Here is a 15,590-nt window from a genome sequence, read left to right as displayed (position 1 = left end):
GAGTTGCAAAGGGTTATTTCTTATCGATTATCAACACAATCAAAGTATATGGTTTTAGGCTTTTAGCTAGCATGCCCTAATAAAGAAAAACCATATATATGGTTGATCAGGAGAACAGATAGCCAGATAGGAGTAGCCATTTGGATATTAGTTCCAATTCGGTTTTGAGTTCAGTTTCTTGGTTCTGTTATGGTCTTATCTATATTCAAATTGAGTTCGGTTAACAATAATACTTCGGTGAGTTTTAGTTTGATTTCATGTACTTTTAGATTTTATATCAAAATAAACGTAGAATTGAGTATTTGATACACAAAGCCCAACTGGACTTTCATCAAGAAAGGACCCAAAATATTGACTCGAGGTTGATTATATTCATGGTGAAGGTGCAATGAAAGTTTGACCAAGCACCTTTCTTGAGATACTAGTGATACAACAGTGTTTTTATGTTCTTACTATTATCTGTATCCTGTTTACAAACATTTCAAAAAAAAAACCTCTCTAATCACTTTGAAATGAAGGTTTTATTGTTCACAAGAATAAAAATGATAAGAGACTACATAATCAAAATAGCTCTCTGTACACATCTTCATTTATGTTTTTGAGTCTAAAATCATTTTGTCACAGCATTAGCGTTGAGAAGTATTGCTCGAATTCTTGATCGATCGTAGGCTTCTTTGTGCCATGCCGAGTAGAATCTGCACCCACGAAACAAAGTTAGTGAGTACCCGGTTCAGAAAACCGGTATGGAGAAAACCAAAAACCAGTTTTCACCTTGGTCAACAGTCCATCTCCCAGAGGACAGAACAAATTTAGCAGTGTTACTACATCCTTTAGCTTCTTCTTCTCCTTCATCAAGATAGATAATGTTTTCAATGTCTTTGTCTGAAAAATCCTCTAGGTTTTGGGCGCCATAGATGAAATCGAGATGGCTTTCGAAAGAGATCATCTTGTCTTCACTACACGATCCAGATGATTCCTCTTTCATCTCCACCTCATTTTCACATTCCATAAAAGTCGAGTTCACACAAGACACTGAATAGTCTGAATCAAGCTCTGATCTCCCATTGATACTGTCGGAAAAAGCGGCATTGTCAAAACAAGCATGCTTCGACGGAGGTAATAATGATAACTCTGATTGATCTGTCTGAAACTTCCTCTTCTTGCTCATCTCAACCGCTTCCATATTCAACACATGTTTACTACTGATCATGTCATGAAAACTGCAAGAAACCAAACAACAACAAATGATCAAAATATAAGAATTTCATTATAAATATAAATATTTAGTGGATCTTAATCACCAATATTGAATCGAGTTTCTTGTTAACCACTGTACTCTGTCACAAATCCGAAAATGGTAAATATACTTAACATTTTTACCAAAAAAAAAAAAAAATATATATATATATATATATATATATATATATTGAATCGAGTTTACTGATCTTGAACTTGATAAGGGTTTCTCTAAATCACATTTATAAAAATAAAGCTAACAGACGGCAATACTCTCAATCACAACAGTTCACATGAATACATTCAATGATACAAGTTATAAATCAGTAAGTTCTTGAAGAACTGAGAAGAGGAAGATATTTGATCTCTAAATTACAGACTAGTTTAATAATTAATAGTAAGATTATACTCCCTCTGTTCCTGAAAGTAAGATTTTCTAGAGTATGCACGCTTATTAAGAATTTAATAATTGTTTATAATTTAATTTACTTTTTACTTTATTATACACTTTCCAATAACTTTCCACCAATGAAATTTAATCAATTCAAATATTCTCAATTAATGTTCTTCAAAAGTATAAAAAAGTACCTTAACAATATAGAAAATCTATCTTTGTGGAACAAGAAAAAAATCTAAAACATCTTACTTTCAGGAACGGAGGTAGTATAATACATAGAGATCTAATATCTGGAAAGCTCAAAGTAGGAAGTAATACCTGAGGCTCGCATATTCATGTGACAAAACAATAAGAGAAAAAGATTCAGAAACCAAGACCTGTTAACCTCAGATTTCTTCTTGTTAACCACTACCTCTTCAGGCATAGATCGCTTAAAGAGTTTTTTGCCTCGTTAATTTTTTAAAGTGACGAAATAAATTGCTCTTTCCCCTTTCGGAGGTTCGTAATATCTCGAACTGGAAACTTTTTTAATATTAATGTCATAAATAACTCCAAACTTCGCGCAGGTGCGTGTCTTCTACGTAGATAATATAAACCGTCGATTCCGTTTATACGGTGTTTGATTCCGCTCGTGTACTATAACCCAAGAGCATCTTCTATATAAAACTCTATTTTTTTAAAAAAAATGGAGTAAAAGTAAAAATAAATAAAATTGTTCTAACCCTAACCCTGCTCCATTTCTCACTCCATTATGAAGCGATGAATAAACAAAAAATAAACTACTCCATTTATGGAGTAAATTTAATTATGGATTGAGATATGGAATTGGGTTGGAGCATTCCTTACTTCATATTCACTTTTACTCCATTTTAGAGGAAAAAATAGAGTTGGGACGAAGATGCCCTAACAGAAGAATCCAGGCGCCGGAGAGGTGGCCCATCTCTTTTCACGGGATCGGGGATCCTTTCTTTTTAACTTTTTCCATACGGTTTTGTAATTTTTCTTTTACAATTGGCCCATAACGATCTTAACGGGCTTTGGATAATGTCTAAATACCACATACAATTGTTCAAGTAAATGTTCTTTTTCTAAATACCACATACAACTTGTTTTTGTAAAGAACTTCATCCATCAAATACGCGGGGAAAACGGCTTATTCATGCCCGCACTATGAAACCAGGGAAAATACATATCCAAACAATATTAACGTGCCAAAACATTCATAAACTAAATAGGAATTTGAATTACATACATAAACTCATAATAAATAGCTAAAACATGCCTCGTAACTGACACGTGTCAGTCCATTTTAAAATATATTGATTTATTTTTTTAAATTATTATCTTTTACTTTTTATCATTTTATTTGTTTGTAAAGTGCCACAAATAATTAAAATCATCAAATTGGCCTTATTTATAATTTCAAAATTGGAAATAAATTTTAATATATGGTGATATATAAAATAAAAATATTTTTTATCAAATAAAATAGATTTAATAATATAAATATATTATTTTATTATTATTTCATATTGTAATATTTGATACAAAAATTTAAATAAATAGAAAACAACATAAAAACAGTATCATAATTTAAAGTCTGATTTAATCTCACTAGTTCTTAAAGTTTATAAAATATTTTTTATATTTTCTTAGGTTATTTTAGTTGCAAATCTTATTATGTGCTTGTGTGATATATATAATATAAATAAAATTAAAAATTTGTAATTTTTGTTTGTAGTTATCAAAACCAATGTTAATTACACTAGGCATAATGTGTGCGTTTGACCCTAACCTAGCGCCGAATCAATTATTTGGTAATTATAGAGAATTAATCGGGAAATATTTTTGTAAACTTTTTGTATATTATTAATATTACATACTAGTTTTGTAGCAAAATAAAAATAATTTAATATGGTCTAGTGGTTTTGTGCGATATTTGTTTTTTTTGAGATGCTGCGTTTGAAACTATTTTTGGTTAACTAGCCATTCTTTTCTTTTTATTAAGTAAGGGTAATATTATTAAAGATCTCTACTGTAAAATCAAATTTCTAAAGAGTATTTTTAGTTATGTTGATTAAAATTTGAATGACTATATTTGTAAAGAAAATTTTATATAAATATAAATCGAGTGTATTTCTTGTAAATATTACATATGAGTAAGATTATTTATAATTAATTCTCATGTTGTAATAAGGTATATAACATACTTTGATAACTAAATTAATTAATATATTGTATATGATAACTAAATTTCTGATAAATAATTAAATTTATTATTTAAATTTAATTAAAATCTGGTAAAATAAAATAAAATTGTACTTTCCAAATTAAAATTATAAATACGATAAATTTGATTATTTAAGTTATTTAAGGCATATTAACAAAAAATAGAATTATAGGTACTAAACTACAAATGTTTTTTAAAAAATAGTCCAAATCATCATATAACCGGGTATAGAAATGTTTTAGCTATTTATTATGAATTAGGTATGCAATTCAAATTCTTATTTAGTTTAGGAATGTTTTGGCACGTTAATATTGTTTGGGTATGTATTTTCTCTGGCTTTATAGTGCGGGCATGAATAAGCCGTTTTTCCTAATATGCAGTGTACAAGTCATAGTCTGATACATGAAATGTCTTCCATTAAAGTATTTTTATGAAAAACATTTCAAATATTTTCTATTACTTTTGGACTATATTTTCTGTCAAGAATGTGGTAACATCTTCCAATGTTAGCTCGCATTATAATAATAAAATAGTATTTTAGTTTCTATTGGTCTGGTTTAATAATTAGAGAGACATGTCCCACTAAGTAATCAGAATTCTAAAAAATGAAAATTCGGAAAGCTTAGATTTTCAAGTCATACTGCTCTTGTTTTTTTTTTTTTGCGAGTATTGCTGTTGAATGTATTGTCGAAGTAGTTGAGAATTGGGTGTATTATATTCTTCATGGTTTTCTTTTACTTTTATCCATATACGTGAGAACAATGGATAATGAGGTTATGCATTCTTTGGAAGAAGATTTCAACCGTGGTATGCTTCATGATGATTATGATGGTGACATGGTTCAAAATGATCATAATTGTGGTATAATTCAAAACATAGATGATGTTGGCACTTATTTTAAATTAAGATACAATACCAATATGGAAAATCTTCATCATATTGGTGGAAGTTAATTGTATGGCAAAAAAAAAAGATAATTGTATGGCAAAAAAAGATAATGTGTTGTTGTTGGCATCATATTCAAACATTTCAGATATTAACACTTAGGATAATTGAAGAAGCAAATAAAACTTTTTTCATTTATGATAATAAATGTGAAATAAGTAATAAAATTGAAATTATGGGTATGTGGGATGTTAATACAAACAAAATATTAATTTTCATTGGTTTAATACTATAGAATTATATGTATGAGTGTCTTGAAAAAATTCAGTAGTCATTTATTTCTATTTTTGTTGATTAATTTTTTAATTCATTTAATGATTTTGCCTTTCCAGTTAAAATGTTCAAGTTGTACGTGTCGCATGAAATTTCCTTAGACTTCTATTATGATTTTGGTGAAAATGCAGGGGAATTTCACTACAAAAATATGAGAATCGATTTGTTTTCAAAACCATTAACAAAATCACACTTTTTCCAAGAACAATGAAGAGTCAATTTTGCGTTCTCAGATGCTTAAATGCCAGAATTATCAAAAATATATCATGCTCTACATTTTTACCATGCAACGAATATTTTTGGAAAGTTGTATTAAATCATCTGGAAAATAAAATTGAGGATGTTTCTCAAAATCAATATTTAAATAGTGATTGTGGCGATCATTTACTTACAAATCTTAACCTATATAAGAATTATGAAATGAATCTATATTTTCGATGATATGTATAATTTTTATTTAAATTTATTTGTGTAAAGAAGTCATTAATACAGTTTTAAACAGTTTTCTAAGAAAATATTTATAGTTCCTCTTGTACACTAGGACATAGTTTAGCCGTGTCTAGAACAATTAACATCATTGTATCAATTAACATCATTGTATCATCAATAAAGCAGGAAGCACATGTAGCTCTTCCTCTCTTCGCCATGTTCTTACCCACTCTCTTCGCCATGTTCTTACCCACTCTCTGAAAATGAAAACCAAACCAATATAGATGAGCACATGTATAGGCATATAACTCACTACACATCGTCCCTAAACATGTAGTGAACGAAGGTAGGTCTCACTGGCATGTCATCGTCAGCAGGAACCTTTCTGATTATCCTTCGATATAAAGCAACACCTATACCATCATAGTCAACCTTATTGATAGCCTAATTAGGAACTTTTATGTATTTAGAAACAGTAGATCCATCTCCACAGCATCCTGTAATACCCGTACTCTCCAAAATAAAATAATAAATAATAATCGTGAAATCTCTATTTATTAATCCTCATAAATCGTCTGCACATATCTTAAATCCGACAAATAGTCATAAATCCAAATAATGGAATAAATCCAGAAAATATGATAAAACCATAAAATCCGCAAGTCTGAAATGGAAAGAAGTAAACGTCCAAAAACACTAATCCGATAGCAATCACTCATGCTCGACAGTCTCACCTGGAAGGGGGAGAAAAGAGAGGTGAGCAACAGGGGAGTTACTCAGTGATGTATGAGATGCTAAGCCGCAAACCACTGACTCAGTACATAGAACTACGACTATGTAGGCCTAGTTCTAGCATGAAACAAACACGGCACCTAATGCGCCACACATAACAACCAATGCGCTTATAGTACATAGCTATTCGTTGCACCCCGCATTCTCCTCATACGGATATAGAATAAATATTCATGTATACCAAAAGTATGCGTAGTACATAAGTGCTTTCATGTACTCCCACATTCTCCTCATACACAATGCTACGTAGTATAGAAGTGCTTCCCTACACTCCCGCACCTCATGCGTGGTACAAAAGTGCTTCCCTGTACGCCCCGCAATCTCAACTCAAACAATTGCCACGTAGTACAGAAGTGCTTCCCTGTACGTCCGCAGCTCATACGTGGTACAGAAGTGCTTCCCTGTACGTCCCGTAATCTCCACACAAATAGGTCGATACAGAAGTACTTCCCTGTATCCGGCTAATCAATCCATACTATATGTATACTTATATATAACCGTCTTTTAACATCAACCAAATCAATCAACTATTGAATCATCTAATTTCCCGTTTAGACAAAGAATAAAATAAAAATAAACAAGACTCCAGTTAGACTCGATTCACAGAGACGGAACATGTTTCGAAACTAAACTTTTCATAATGGTAATACTAAACTAGCATGAGATTAAACGGAATAACCCTCACCTTAGCCACTGGATGAAATGGACAACGGAGGATACGGTCAACTGCGGCACGAGAATTAATGGCTTAGGTCCATAAGAAACTTTTCTAAAACAATAGATTTAGGGTTTCCAAATTAGAAGACTAGGTTTATGATTTTCGGATTTGAACAGAGTTGATACCCGAAATTAAAATGGCCATAATTTCCTAACTGTACCTCAGTTTGTCGATCTGAAGAATGATCTGGAAAGCTGACAACGAGGCCTTTCCAAAGGTATCTCGTTCGTTTTCTAAGTCAGTCGGGATAAACATGAAAACGCTTATGAAGTTGACTGTTCGTGGACTCGCTCTGCAGAGATCAGTCCCAAATAAACAACCATAACATTTAAACCGAAATTCCAAATGATGATCTGCCTTCTGCTATAGGTAGATCTGTGAGTTTAGAATTTACCATGAAAATTTGACGTCAAAATTCTATGATTTGATAATCCGTTCCTGACTTTCCCCAATAATGGTCTCAGATGTGTTATGCAGAAATATCCCTTGGTAAAACACACATAACTTTTAGAATACAAATCCGATTGGAGATCCGCTTTCTATAACACGTAGAGAAAAGAGTTGGCTACTTACTCCCAGAAGATGACAGTCAATGATAGTCGTTGGACCAACTAATGGAGGGAGAAACGTGAAGATGGCTTGAGGTGGCTAATGAAAAAAATGATGGTGATGAAAGATGGTTGCGCTACGGTTCACTAAACCATTAAGAAGAAATTATTTTTCAGATTGGTTTAGCCTAAATAAATAATCAAACCAAATTTTAATTATGGTTTGTTAAAACCGGGTCGTTACACATCCATCCACCTTTCTACTGATTCATTTAGAATGTTCTGTATATATTTTTTTCAAAATAAAATTTCATTAAGGTTCACAATCGATCATCAGATCATCTTTAAATTACGTTTCCAATTAACCAATTGAGCTATTTTCACTACTGATCGCATCTAACGGTTTAACCAATTGAGCTATTTTCACTATATTTTTATAAATTTAATTGTTAGCTGGGACCAACATAACCAATTGAACTATTTTCACTATTGATCGCAGCTAACAAATTACGTTTTTATATTTGAACTTGTGGTACTTGACACCTCTTTATTGTGTGTGGGTCCGCCTCTGCCATATGAAAAAGCATACAAACTTTACTTTTAAATGATTGTCATGCAGAGAATAATAAAATTATAAAAATAAAAAATAAACGAGTGAAATATGCAAATGAAAGAAATTTTATTCCATTATATTATTTTTTCTCATCTAAACATGTTTAACTATTATTTTAAATGGGCTCGAGCCCATCATATGTGGTTCGGTTTTTGAATTAATAACTAAACCGGTAATTCTTGCGAACCGGCGAAATTAGGAGGTTTGTAATTTGGTATTATCTAAACCGAATTGTAAAGTGGACCATGAAAAACCCTGCACTTGAGAATTCTTAACATAGTGAATCAGATTCGACAGTATAAAGATGGAACCTTTGGAGCTAACTTCTCGAATCTTTTCTCTTGTCAATAGCTCGAAACCAGGTTAGTCTTCTTCTTCTTCTTAATACGCCTTTCATTGTTTAAGCTATTGTCACTGACTGACTTATGTTTTGCTTGAGAGCTCCTCCTCTGTTTTGGTCTGTCTAGCATTCTCCTTCTTGTCACTTATTTGCATACCTATCTCTATGTATGTTAATTTCTCTAAAAGTTTTTGTCTTTCATGCTTGGATCATGGTAATATTGTGCGCCTATATTGCTTCTGAAACAGAGCTCAGTTTCTGAAACAGAAACTTCATGTTCATGTATACATAAGTAGGCTGCAAAATTTTGTCTTTGGGGTATAATGGTCATGACAATTAGTCTCAAGTCCATTTCTTGAATGCTATAGATTATATCACACCAACACTAATGAAAATAAGAGTGACTAAAGCAGCTGTGCTTGACTTGTAGTTCTGAAGATTTGAAGTTAAAGTTAGTGTAATTGGAGAAGGAACTATTTTCTAATGTTTTTTTGAAAAAAATTTCTCTTTGAAAGTGAGAATAAACTGTCCATGGATAATTGTGGGAGTACTGGGAGGTGGACAGTTGGGTCGTATGATTTGCCAAGCTGCTTCCCAAATGGCTATAAAGGTTACGATTTTAGATCCTTCAGAGAATTGCTCAGCAAGTTCATTGTCCTACGGTCACATGGTTCATAGCTTGACGACAGTGCTACTGTAGAACTGAGAAGAGGTAAGCACTTCTCTCTATCGTTCAGGTAAAGCACTCATTGCTTCATGTTTCACTTAAGCTATTAATTGCTTGCAGTTTTTCAAACATTTATCTTTCTTTGGGGGGTGTTCCTGTGGCGACAGTTGCAATAAACAACTCCCCACCCATGCAGCATTGCTTGCTATCCGGATGCTTGGGATCTCTGTTACTGATCTTGTCTCAAGGTTTTTTTACCTTCCTTGTTTCTTTAACATAGATTCAAACTGAACAAGACTAAATTAGGGTTGTGGGTTTTGCTTGGTTGGTCAGGATGAGTCAGTACAGGGAAGACATGAGAGAAGAGAACATGGTTAAAGGAGAGAAACTTGAGCGAGAAGGTTGAGAATCGTATCTGAACCATTGAGCAGAACTCTCATAGGTTACCAGATAACCGGTTGAGTGATTGATTTTGCTGACAAGAAGTTCTTACCGAGGGATCTGAGAGCATTCTTGAGTTGTTGTCACAAGTAGTTTCAGTTTAGCTTCTTGAAGTTAAGGCACAGCTGAATCTGTCTCCACAGAGATGTCGATGTAAACCGATATATCATTATCAAGTATAACCATATTGAACCGGTTAAGCCACTAGATTCGATATATTCATTAACTAATATAAAAGTGACCTTAGACCATGATTAACCCGGGGTTCTTAGAGTGAGGTTTTTAGCGGAAGTTAAGAAACTGTTTCTTAACTTCCGCTAAGAACTCCATCCTAAGAACCCCGGATTAATCATGCTCTTAGAGCATTATTGTCCATGGTTTCTTAGGGCGGGGTTCTTAGGGGAATATAAAAAACTGTTTCTTAACTTTTTAGTAAAAAGTTAAGAACATCATTAACCCTATAACCTCTTATGGGTTTCTTAAAAAAAAATTTCTTTTTGTCCAATTAAAAAAAGAATTAATTAAAAGGCGAATCAATTGCGGACCGCCACGTGTCGGTGGGGCCCGCGAACAGTCAAAAATCCTATAAAGATCGATCCTTATTTTGCTTTTCTGTCACTGGTTTTTATAATTTTCGGTAGGGTCCGCCACTAGTTTTGGTTAAGAAACCCTTTTAAATTCTGCAATAATCATGGCCTAAAAATACTTTAAGAAATAATTTCTTATATTTCCTAAGAACCCCGCCTTAAGAAACCATGGATAACGATACTCTTGACGAAACCAAAAAAAAAATTAATAACCTTATTAATTCTTTTTTAATAAAAGAGTTCAAGTGAAATGACAAATGCAACCGGTCGCCAAGTTACGAACTTACGGTTTACTTCTTACAAAGTCTTTTGGTCTTTAGTACAACATTTATTTAATAAATTACTAGTAACAATTGCTCAATCCTTTGGTCTCTACAGATGGCAAAACCAGAGGTTTAAAACCATTTCGAAGAGCAGCTTCCCAAACTCTTGGAGGATTAACAACTGGACCGTCAAGACCACACTCGTGTTCCTCCCATCCTTCAAGCGCATGCACTATCCCACCAACTCTCCACGCGCTCATCACTCTCCTCCCCAGCCAATTCTATGTGCATAGAAACGTGTCATACATCATAACTAGTTGTAATATAGTTTCTCTAGAGTTCAAGGACCTGTACATACCTCACAAGAGTCGATGTTTTGAGCAGAGTCAGGGATGATCATAGCTGGAGTGGTATGGTAAAAGCAGTCTTTTCGAAGTTGGGTAGGAGGAAACTGAGAGAAAGGAAGAAAACGAGTTCCTTTTGTAGCCATCTCCTGCTCTTCTCTGCTTAGCCCATCTCCCACCAACCAAATCTACATGCATATATATATATATATATATGTTACATGGTTTTGTAAATAATACTTAGGTATGAGTTAATTAGTATGTTAATATTTATTAATGCCATTTGCAATTTACACATACCATTGGGGAGTAATTGGTTGTGAGCACCAGATTTTCTTTACAATGCCCGCCAAGGTATCCGGCTAGCATGCAATGCTCTTCCTCACGTAACACCATCACCTATTTATTGAAATAGTTTATTACCTTTTTTGTAAAAGAATTGAAATATTTTATTAATTGGGTCCCTACTAATTTAGACCAAAGCGAATATTTTTAAAATATGAACTTAACTATTACAGTCAAAGGTATAAAACATTAATTATGAATATATTTTGTAACCTGAAACCAAAAATGGTAGATTGATTTGGACTTAAAGTAGGCCATGTGACATTGTTTACGTGTAAAAAAATGCTTTTTTGTCAATGGATTTGATTACGAAATTTCTTTTGACTGAATTCACAAAAAAAAAAAAAGCTTATGAATTTATAAAAATGTACGTGCTACATGCAGAGTCAGACGCGGTGCGACCGTATGGACCACATGCCCCTATTAGTTTTAGTTTCTTAAATAATTTAAGTTCATTCAGTTTAATAAAATTATTTTAGTAATTACAAAAATTGTTTTAGTGACGAAAACTGAAAATATATATATATATATATATTCTTAACCTATGTTTTGTTATTTTTATATTGTACTCCTAACTAAAAACCTTTTTGAATCCGCCCCTAGTTGCAATATCAACCTACGTTTTTATTAACGTTCGATCATTATTAATTCTTACAAGCAAAGTATCATTGTACTGTATAATTTACCAAAAGGCAAAAGGTAAGAATATCTAAATATTTTCTTGGGTCAAAATATTCTATAAATATTTACTGAAAACTAGAGAAAATAAAACATATAATAATATATATGTACGTAGTTACCTTGATGCCATTTTGGCAAAGAGAAATGACAATGACACGAGCAACTTTTGTGACTTGGCCTCGAAAGAGAACTTCTCTCGTGCCAACAGGAATACTATGAACCACCACCTCGGCTGCAAGACTGCTTCCATCTACTATCCTTATCTTTAGCTTTGGATGCTTCCTTACGTACATTTCTCCATACCCATTTAATTCTTCTCCCTAATCATATTATAGTGTCAGTTAGGGTTTACGTATAGAGCATATCTCTCGTTAGAATTGCAAAACATAAGAATAACTAATTGCATGCCTGGTTCAATAGCCCCAAACTCATTACTTTCACACCCTTCTTGTTCGCTTCAATGATAGCCGTCTCTATCATTTTGTTGATAGATTTTTTACACTGCTGCGATATGTACTGTTGATTAACAAAAAAAATGTTATTAGAAAACGTGAAGTTATTTGATATATTGTAAAGACTAGAGAAGAGAGAGTAGAGGCCAACATGAGATGAAAACTTGGGAAGGAGGTGGGAGTGAATGGTGAGGTCACGGAAGCGGTTTCTCTCAAAGACAAAGGTTCGAAAAGAGAAAGAAGTCAGTATAAAAGATAGGATTAGAGTGAAGGGTCTCATGAGTAATAGGTAACACCGAGAAGATAGAGGGTGCGAGGAGAGGGAAGCAAAGCCAAGCCGGAGTTGGTAAATAGAGTCGAGTGATGTTAGGTGAGTTAGATGAATTGCGTCAGGCTTCTCTTCTTCTTTCTCTAATGACGTTTCGTACAATGAGTCACTGCACTTGTCGTTAGTACCGTAAATGTAGTCGTACATTGGCATGAATAGAGAGTAGTTTGTCCTGAATTGCGTGTGGTGGAGCGAGTGAAATCTGCAATCACTACATATTTAGTCTCAAAGTTGTTTTAATCAAAAAATTTTTTTTTAACTTTTGTGATTACATCTACAAGTGAAGTTTGATTAAGACACTAAATGTTGGTTCCTAAACGCAAAACATAAACTATACACTATGTTAAGATTCTCATTTAATGGTTAAACATACTATTCAAGATAATTGTGAAGGACTTACGAAGGAGTATAGCAGATGAACTTGAGAGGAGGGAAAAGAGAGAAGAAAGGTTTTGGAATGAGCTCGAAGTTGCAGTGACCCAAGTTGTTCATGAAATCTATGTAAGTTAAATAGAGGAAGAGCGAGGCTACAGAGACCGTTCCACATAGCAAACACGTTATTAGAGGTATCCCCAAGATTAATGTATAGCCAATGTGTTCGGCAAAAGGATGTACCACCGCTGCAATATCAAAACCATACAGAATATTATTGGTATATTGTATGCAAGTCTTACTTTTATTTAAGAAACGTCAATTTTTGTTGTTGTAAGATCTATTATTTTACCCAATACACTATATTAAATAGTTATAAAAATTTATGAGAAAAATCATGTTTTGTTGAAAATCAACACCACTTATATATATACGATTTTGCTGTTACATTTATTTTATAAATAAGATTTCAGAATTTAGTTATGTAGTACACATACCCTTCAAAGAAAGTGTTGTTTTGAATTTTCAATGTAAAAGTATAATTAAAAACCATTTTACCGAGTTAATAGTACTGCTCAATTAAGTAAAGTTAAAAGTAATACAAAAGTAGAAAAGAGAACATAATCCAAGAGTTTACTTGTTTCCAAAGGACTAGAATTTAAACATTTTTTAATTCTTCTGAAAAGTTATAGACATTTAATCATTTAAACGGAGAAAGAGTAATAGGGTAATGCGTTTTATTGTATGTGCTGTAAGTATATATAAGTTATATGTGGACGTACAAGTTATGGGTTCGGTGACAATGGAGGAGTGGTGGTGTGAATGGTATCGAGAATAGAGGTAATGATGGTGAAGGGCTCGGTGAAACCAGTAGTAGATGAACTCAACAGGACCCGCATGGAGGAGAACGGTTAGAACCACGCCATCAAGTCGCCAAAAGGGAACGGGGTTGTTTCTTATGACGTACGCTTTGACTAAGTAAACAATGATAGTGTTGAAGATGATCTGATCGTCCCAGGTTCGTTCTCTGTCGACTTGCTCAAACTCTATGGATTTGTTCACGATCCGTGTGGTTCCCTTGGCAGTTCGGTAACGGGAGAAACTTATCCAAGCCTGGCTATGAACAATACGCCACACCATTAGCGCTACGACCAAAAGTTTATCGTGATCTCGCAGTGTCGCGTATGAGTAGATGCTATCGATAACAAGCGGCGCCAACACCAAGTACTGAAATATTTATTCATATTATATACAAACGTTAAGGCTAACGGTTGATATAAACAACGGATTATAAGTGCATATAAAGATGCTATGAAGCAATGACCTTAAAGCTTCCAAGAGGTGTCCATGGCCAGTCCGTGAGAAAACCTGGTCTTGACGCCATTCTTCTCCGTAAGATAGCTGATAATGATGACTACTCGGTCACGTCCTTCCAATGGGCAACTTTGTGTGTGCGTGGGTGTGTGTATTTATACACAAACACATTACACATGCATAGATATAATAGAGGGCATCACATTCACATGCGGCGCACATGTGAGAGTTTCTTTTTTCCGAAAGTTTTTTAAAAAGATTCTTAAACCAAACTATGTTTAACAGATGAGAGAACCAGTTTTATTGGTGGGGAGTTAGGAGGCTTTATTAAATGGCCTTGAATTTGCACGATTCCCCAATACTAAGCTATTGAATTGACTACACAAACTTAGCAACATATTTTATTTGAGAATTCCTTGCTGTTTTTTTTTGTTTCTTCATGTTTTCGTTAAAATAAGAATTAATCCCAACTAGCATGAGCGAGAGTCTTGCACCCATCTCTCATAAATTGTTTCTTGTTGAAATTACAGGAGCTACTTTTCCACAGAAACTGGGGTCTTTGTTTAATACGTTATCACAGCGCTCGAAATGATAAAACCATGGGAGGGACTGCCGAAAGCGAATCACTAACTGTGAATATGTAAGAGCACCTTTATGGCGGAACCCAAAATGGGTTTCTGCGTCAAATAAGGGTGTGGGTCCTAGTTTTTTTTGAAAAGGCGGTCCCCAAAATTTCCAGTTCCGGATCGTTTTTGGCCGGTTTGTTATACTGTTTTGCGAGCCCCACGACACGTGGCGGTCTGCGATTGGTTCCGTTTTGATTTTTTTTTTTAAATCAGATAAAACCAAAAAAAAAAAAAAAATTTTAGAAACCCTCACATGATAATCAAATCATGCTCTAAGAGCATGTTTGCTGGTAATTTTTTACAAAGTATCTCAAACAGAATAAATGTTAATATTTAAAAAAATAAAATAAATTATTAAATAAGTGATAAGTGGTATTTGTGGGGTTTAGGAGTATTTTAAAAAGTTTCAAATAAGATTACTTTTGTTTTTTTTTTGAAACACAACTTATATTAATGCATAGAAGCAAAGTTAGGTACCAGCCATAAATTAAGTTTCAAGTAATATTATTTTTTCCTTTTATCTTTACATTTTTATCATTTTTCTAGTTGCAAGATACTTTTTTAAAAACTGATGAATAATAATGATTTAAGAGCTAACTGATTGAAGGTATTTTTTGTAATTAATAAAATAAGAATACTAGTGAAATAA

At 33.3% G+C, this 15,590-nt stretch overlaps 2 protein-coding genes and 1 long non-coding RNA gene across 4 annotated transcripts; 1 reads left to right on the top strand and 2 right to left on the bottom strand.

Moving 5' to 3' along the window:
* Window positions 1-425: 425 nt before the first annotated feature.
* Window positions 426-2,165, bottom strand: BNAC04G07710D (protein FAR-RED ELONGATED HYPOCOTYL 1). 2 transcript variants are annotated; one of them, XM_013835122.3, is made up of 3 exons: window positions 2,011-2,165; window positions 772-1,220; window positions 426-695 (listed from the first exon to the last, which is right to left on the bottom strand). In XM_013835122.3, exons 1-3 carry the CDS (start codon window positions 2,055-2,057, stop codon window positions 619-621), a joined length of 573 nt encoding a protein of 190 aa, XP_013690576.1. In that variant the 5' UTR covers window positions 2,058-2,165; the 3' UTR covers window positions 426-618. The 2 variants fall into 2 exon arrangements, with proteins under 2 accessions (XP_013690576.1, XP_013690577.1); XM_013835123.3 differs by having other exon boundaries at window positions 1,952-2,154.
* Window positions 2,166-8,392: 6,227 nt separating this feature from the next.
* LOC125585597 lies at window positions 8,393-9,825 on the top strand. The gene is made up of 2 exons (XR_007322584.1): window positions 8,393-9,436; window positions 9,522-9,825. It is a non-coding gene; the product is annotated as an uncharacterized LOC125585597 (long non-coding RNA).
* A 600-nt stretch (window positions 9,826-10,425) lies between these two features.
* Window positions 10,426-14,480, bottom strand: LOC106392348 (protein CER1-like 2). The gene is made up of 9 exons (XM_013833170.3): window positions 14,326-14,480; window positions 13,784-14,228; window positions 13,030-13,249; window positions 12,453-12,831; window positions 12,258-12,365; window positions 11,969-12,169; window positions 11,124-11,222; window positions 10,838-11,011; window positions 10,426-10,760 (listed from the first exon to the last, which is right to left on the bottom strand). The coding sequence occupies exons 1-9, from the start codon at window positions 14,383-14,385 to the stop codon at window positions 10,560-10,562; spliced, it is 1,887 nt and encodes a 628-aa protein (XP_013688624.1). The 5' UTR covers window positions 14,386-14,480; the 3' UTR covers window positions 10,426-10,559.
* Window positions 14,481-15,590: the final 1,110 nt, after the last annotated feature.

The sequence above is a fragment of the Brassica napus genome, chromosome C4 (assembly GCF_020379485.1).
Source record: "Brassica napus cultivar Da-Ae chromosome C4, Da-Ae, whole genome shotgun sequence".
Lineage (NCBI taxonomy): Eukaryota > Viridiplantae > Streptophyta > Magnoliopsida > Brassicales > Brassicaceae > Brassica > Brassica napus.
Note: the sequence above shows the minus strand (reverse complement) of the source record. Positions and strands in the feature narration are given on the sequence as shown.

Coding starts and splice junctions, on each gene's coding strand:
- BNAC04G07710D (XM_013835122.3), bottom strand. CDS start 2,057: ATGCCTGAAGAGGTAGTGGTTAACAAGAAGAAATCTGAGGTTAACAG. Junction 1,221..2,010: donor AAGAAATCTGAGGTTAACAG/GTCTTGGTTTCT, acceptor GGTTTCTTGCAG/TTTTCATGACATGATCAGTA. Junction 696..771: donor GAGATGGACTGTTGACCAAG/GTGAAAACTGGT, acceptor TCGTGGGTGCAG/ATTCTACTCGGCATGGCACA.
- LOC106392348 (XM_013833170.3), bottom strand. CDS start 14,385: ATGGCGTCAAGACCAGGTTTTCTCACGGACTGGCCATGGACACCTCTT. Junction 12,366..12,452: donor TTCCCAAGTTTTCATCTCAT/GTTGGCCTCTAC, acceptor GTTAATCAACAG/TACATATCGCAGCAGTGTAA. Junction 12,170..12,257: donor GTTTGGGGCTATTGAACCAG/GCATGCAATTAG, acceptor TAATATGATTAG/GGAGAAGAATTAAATGGGTA.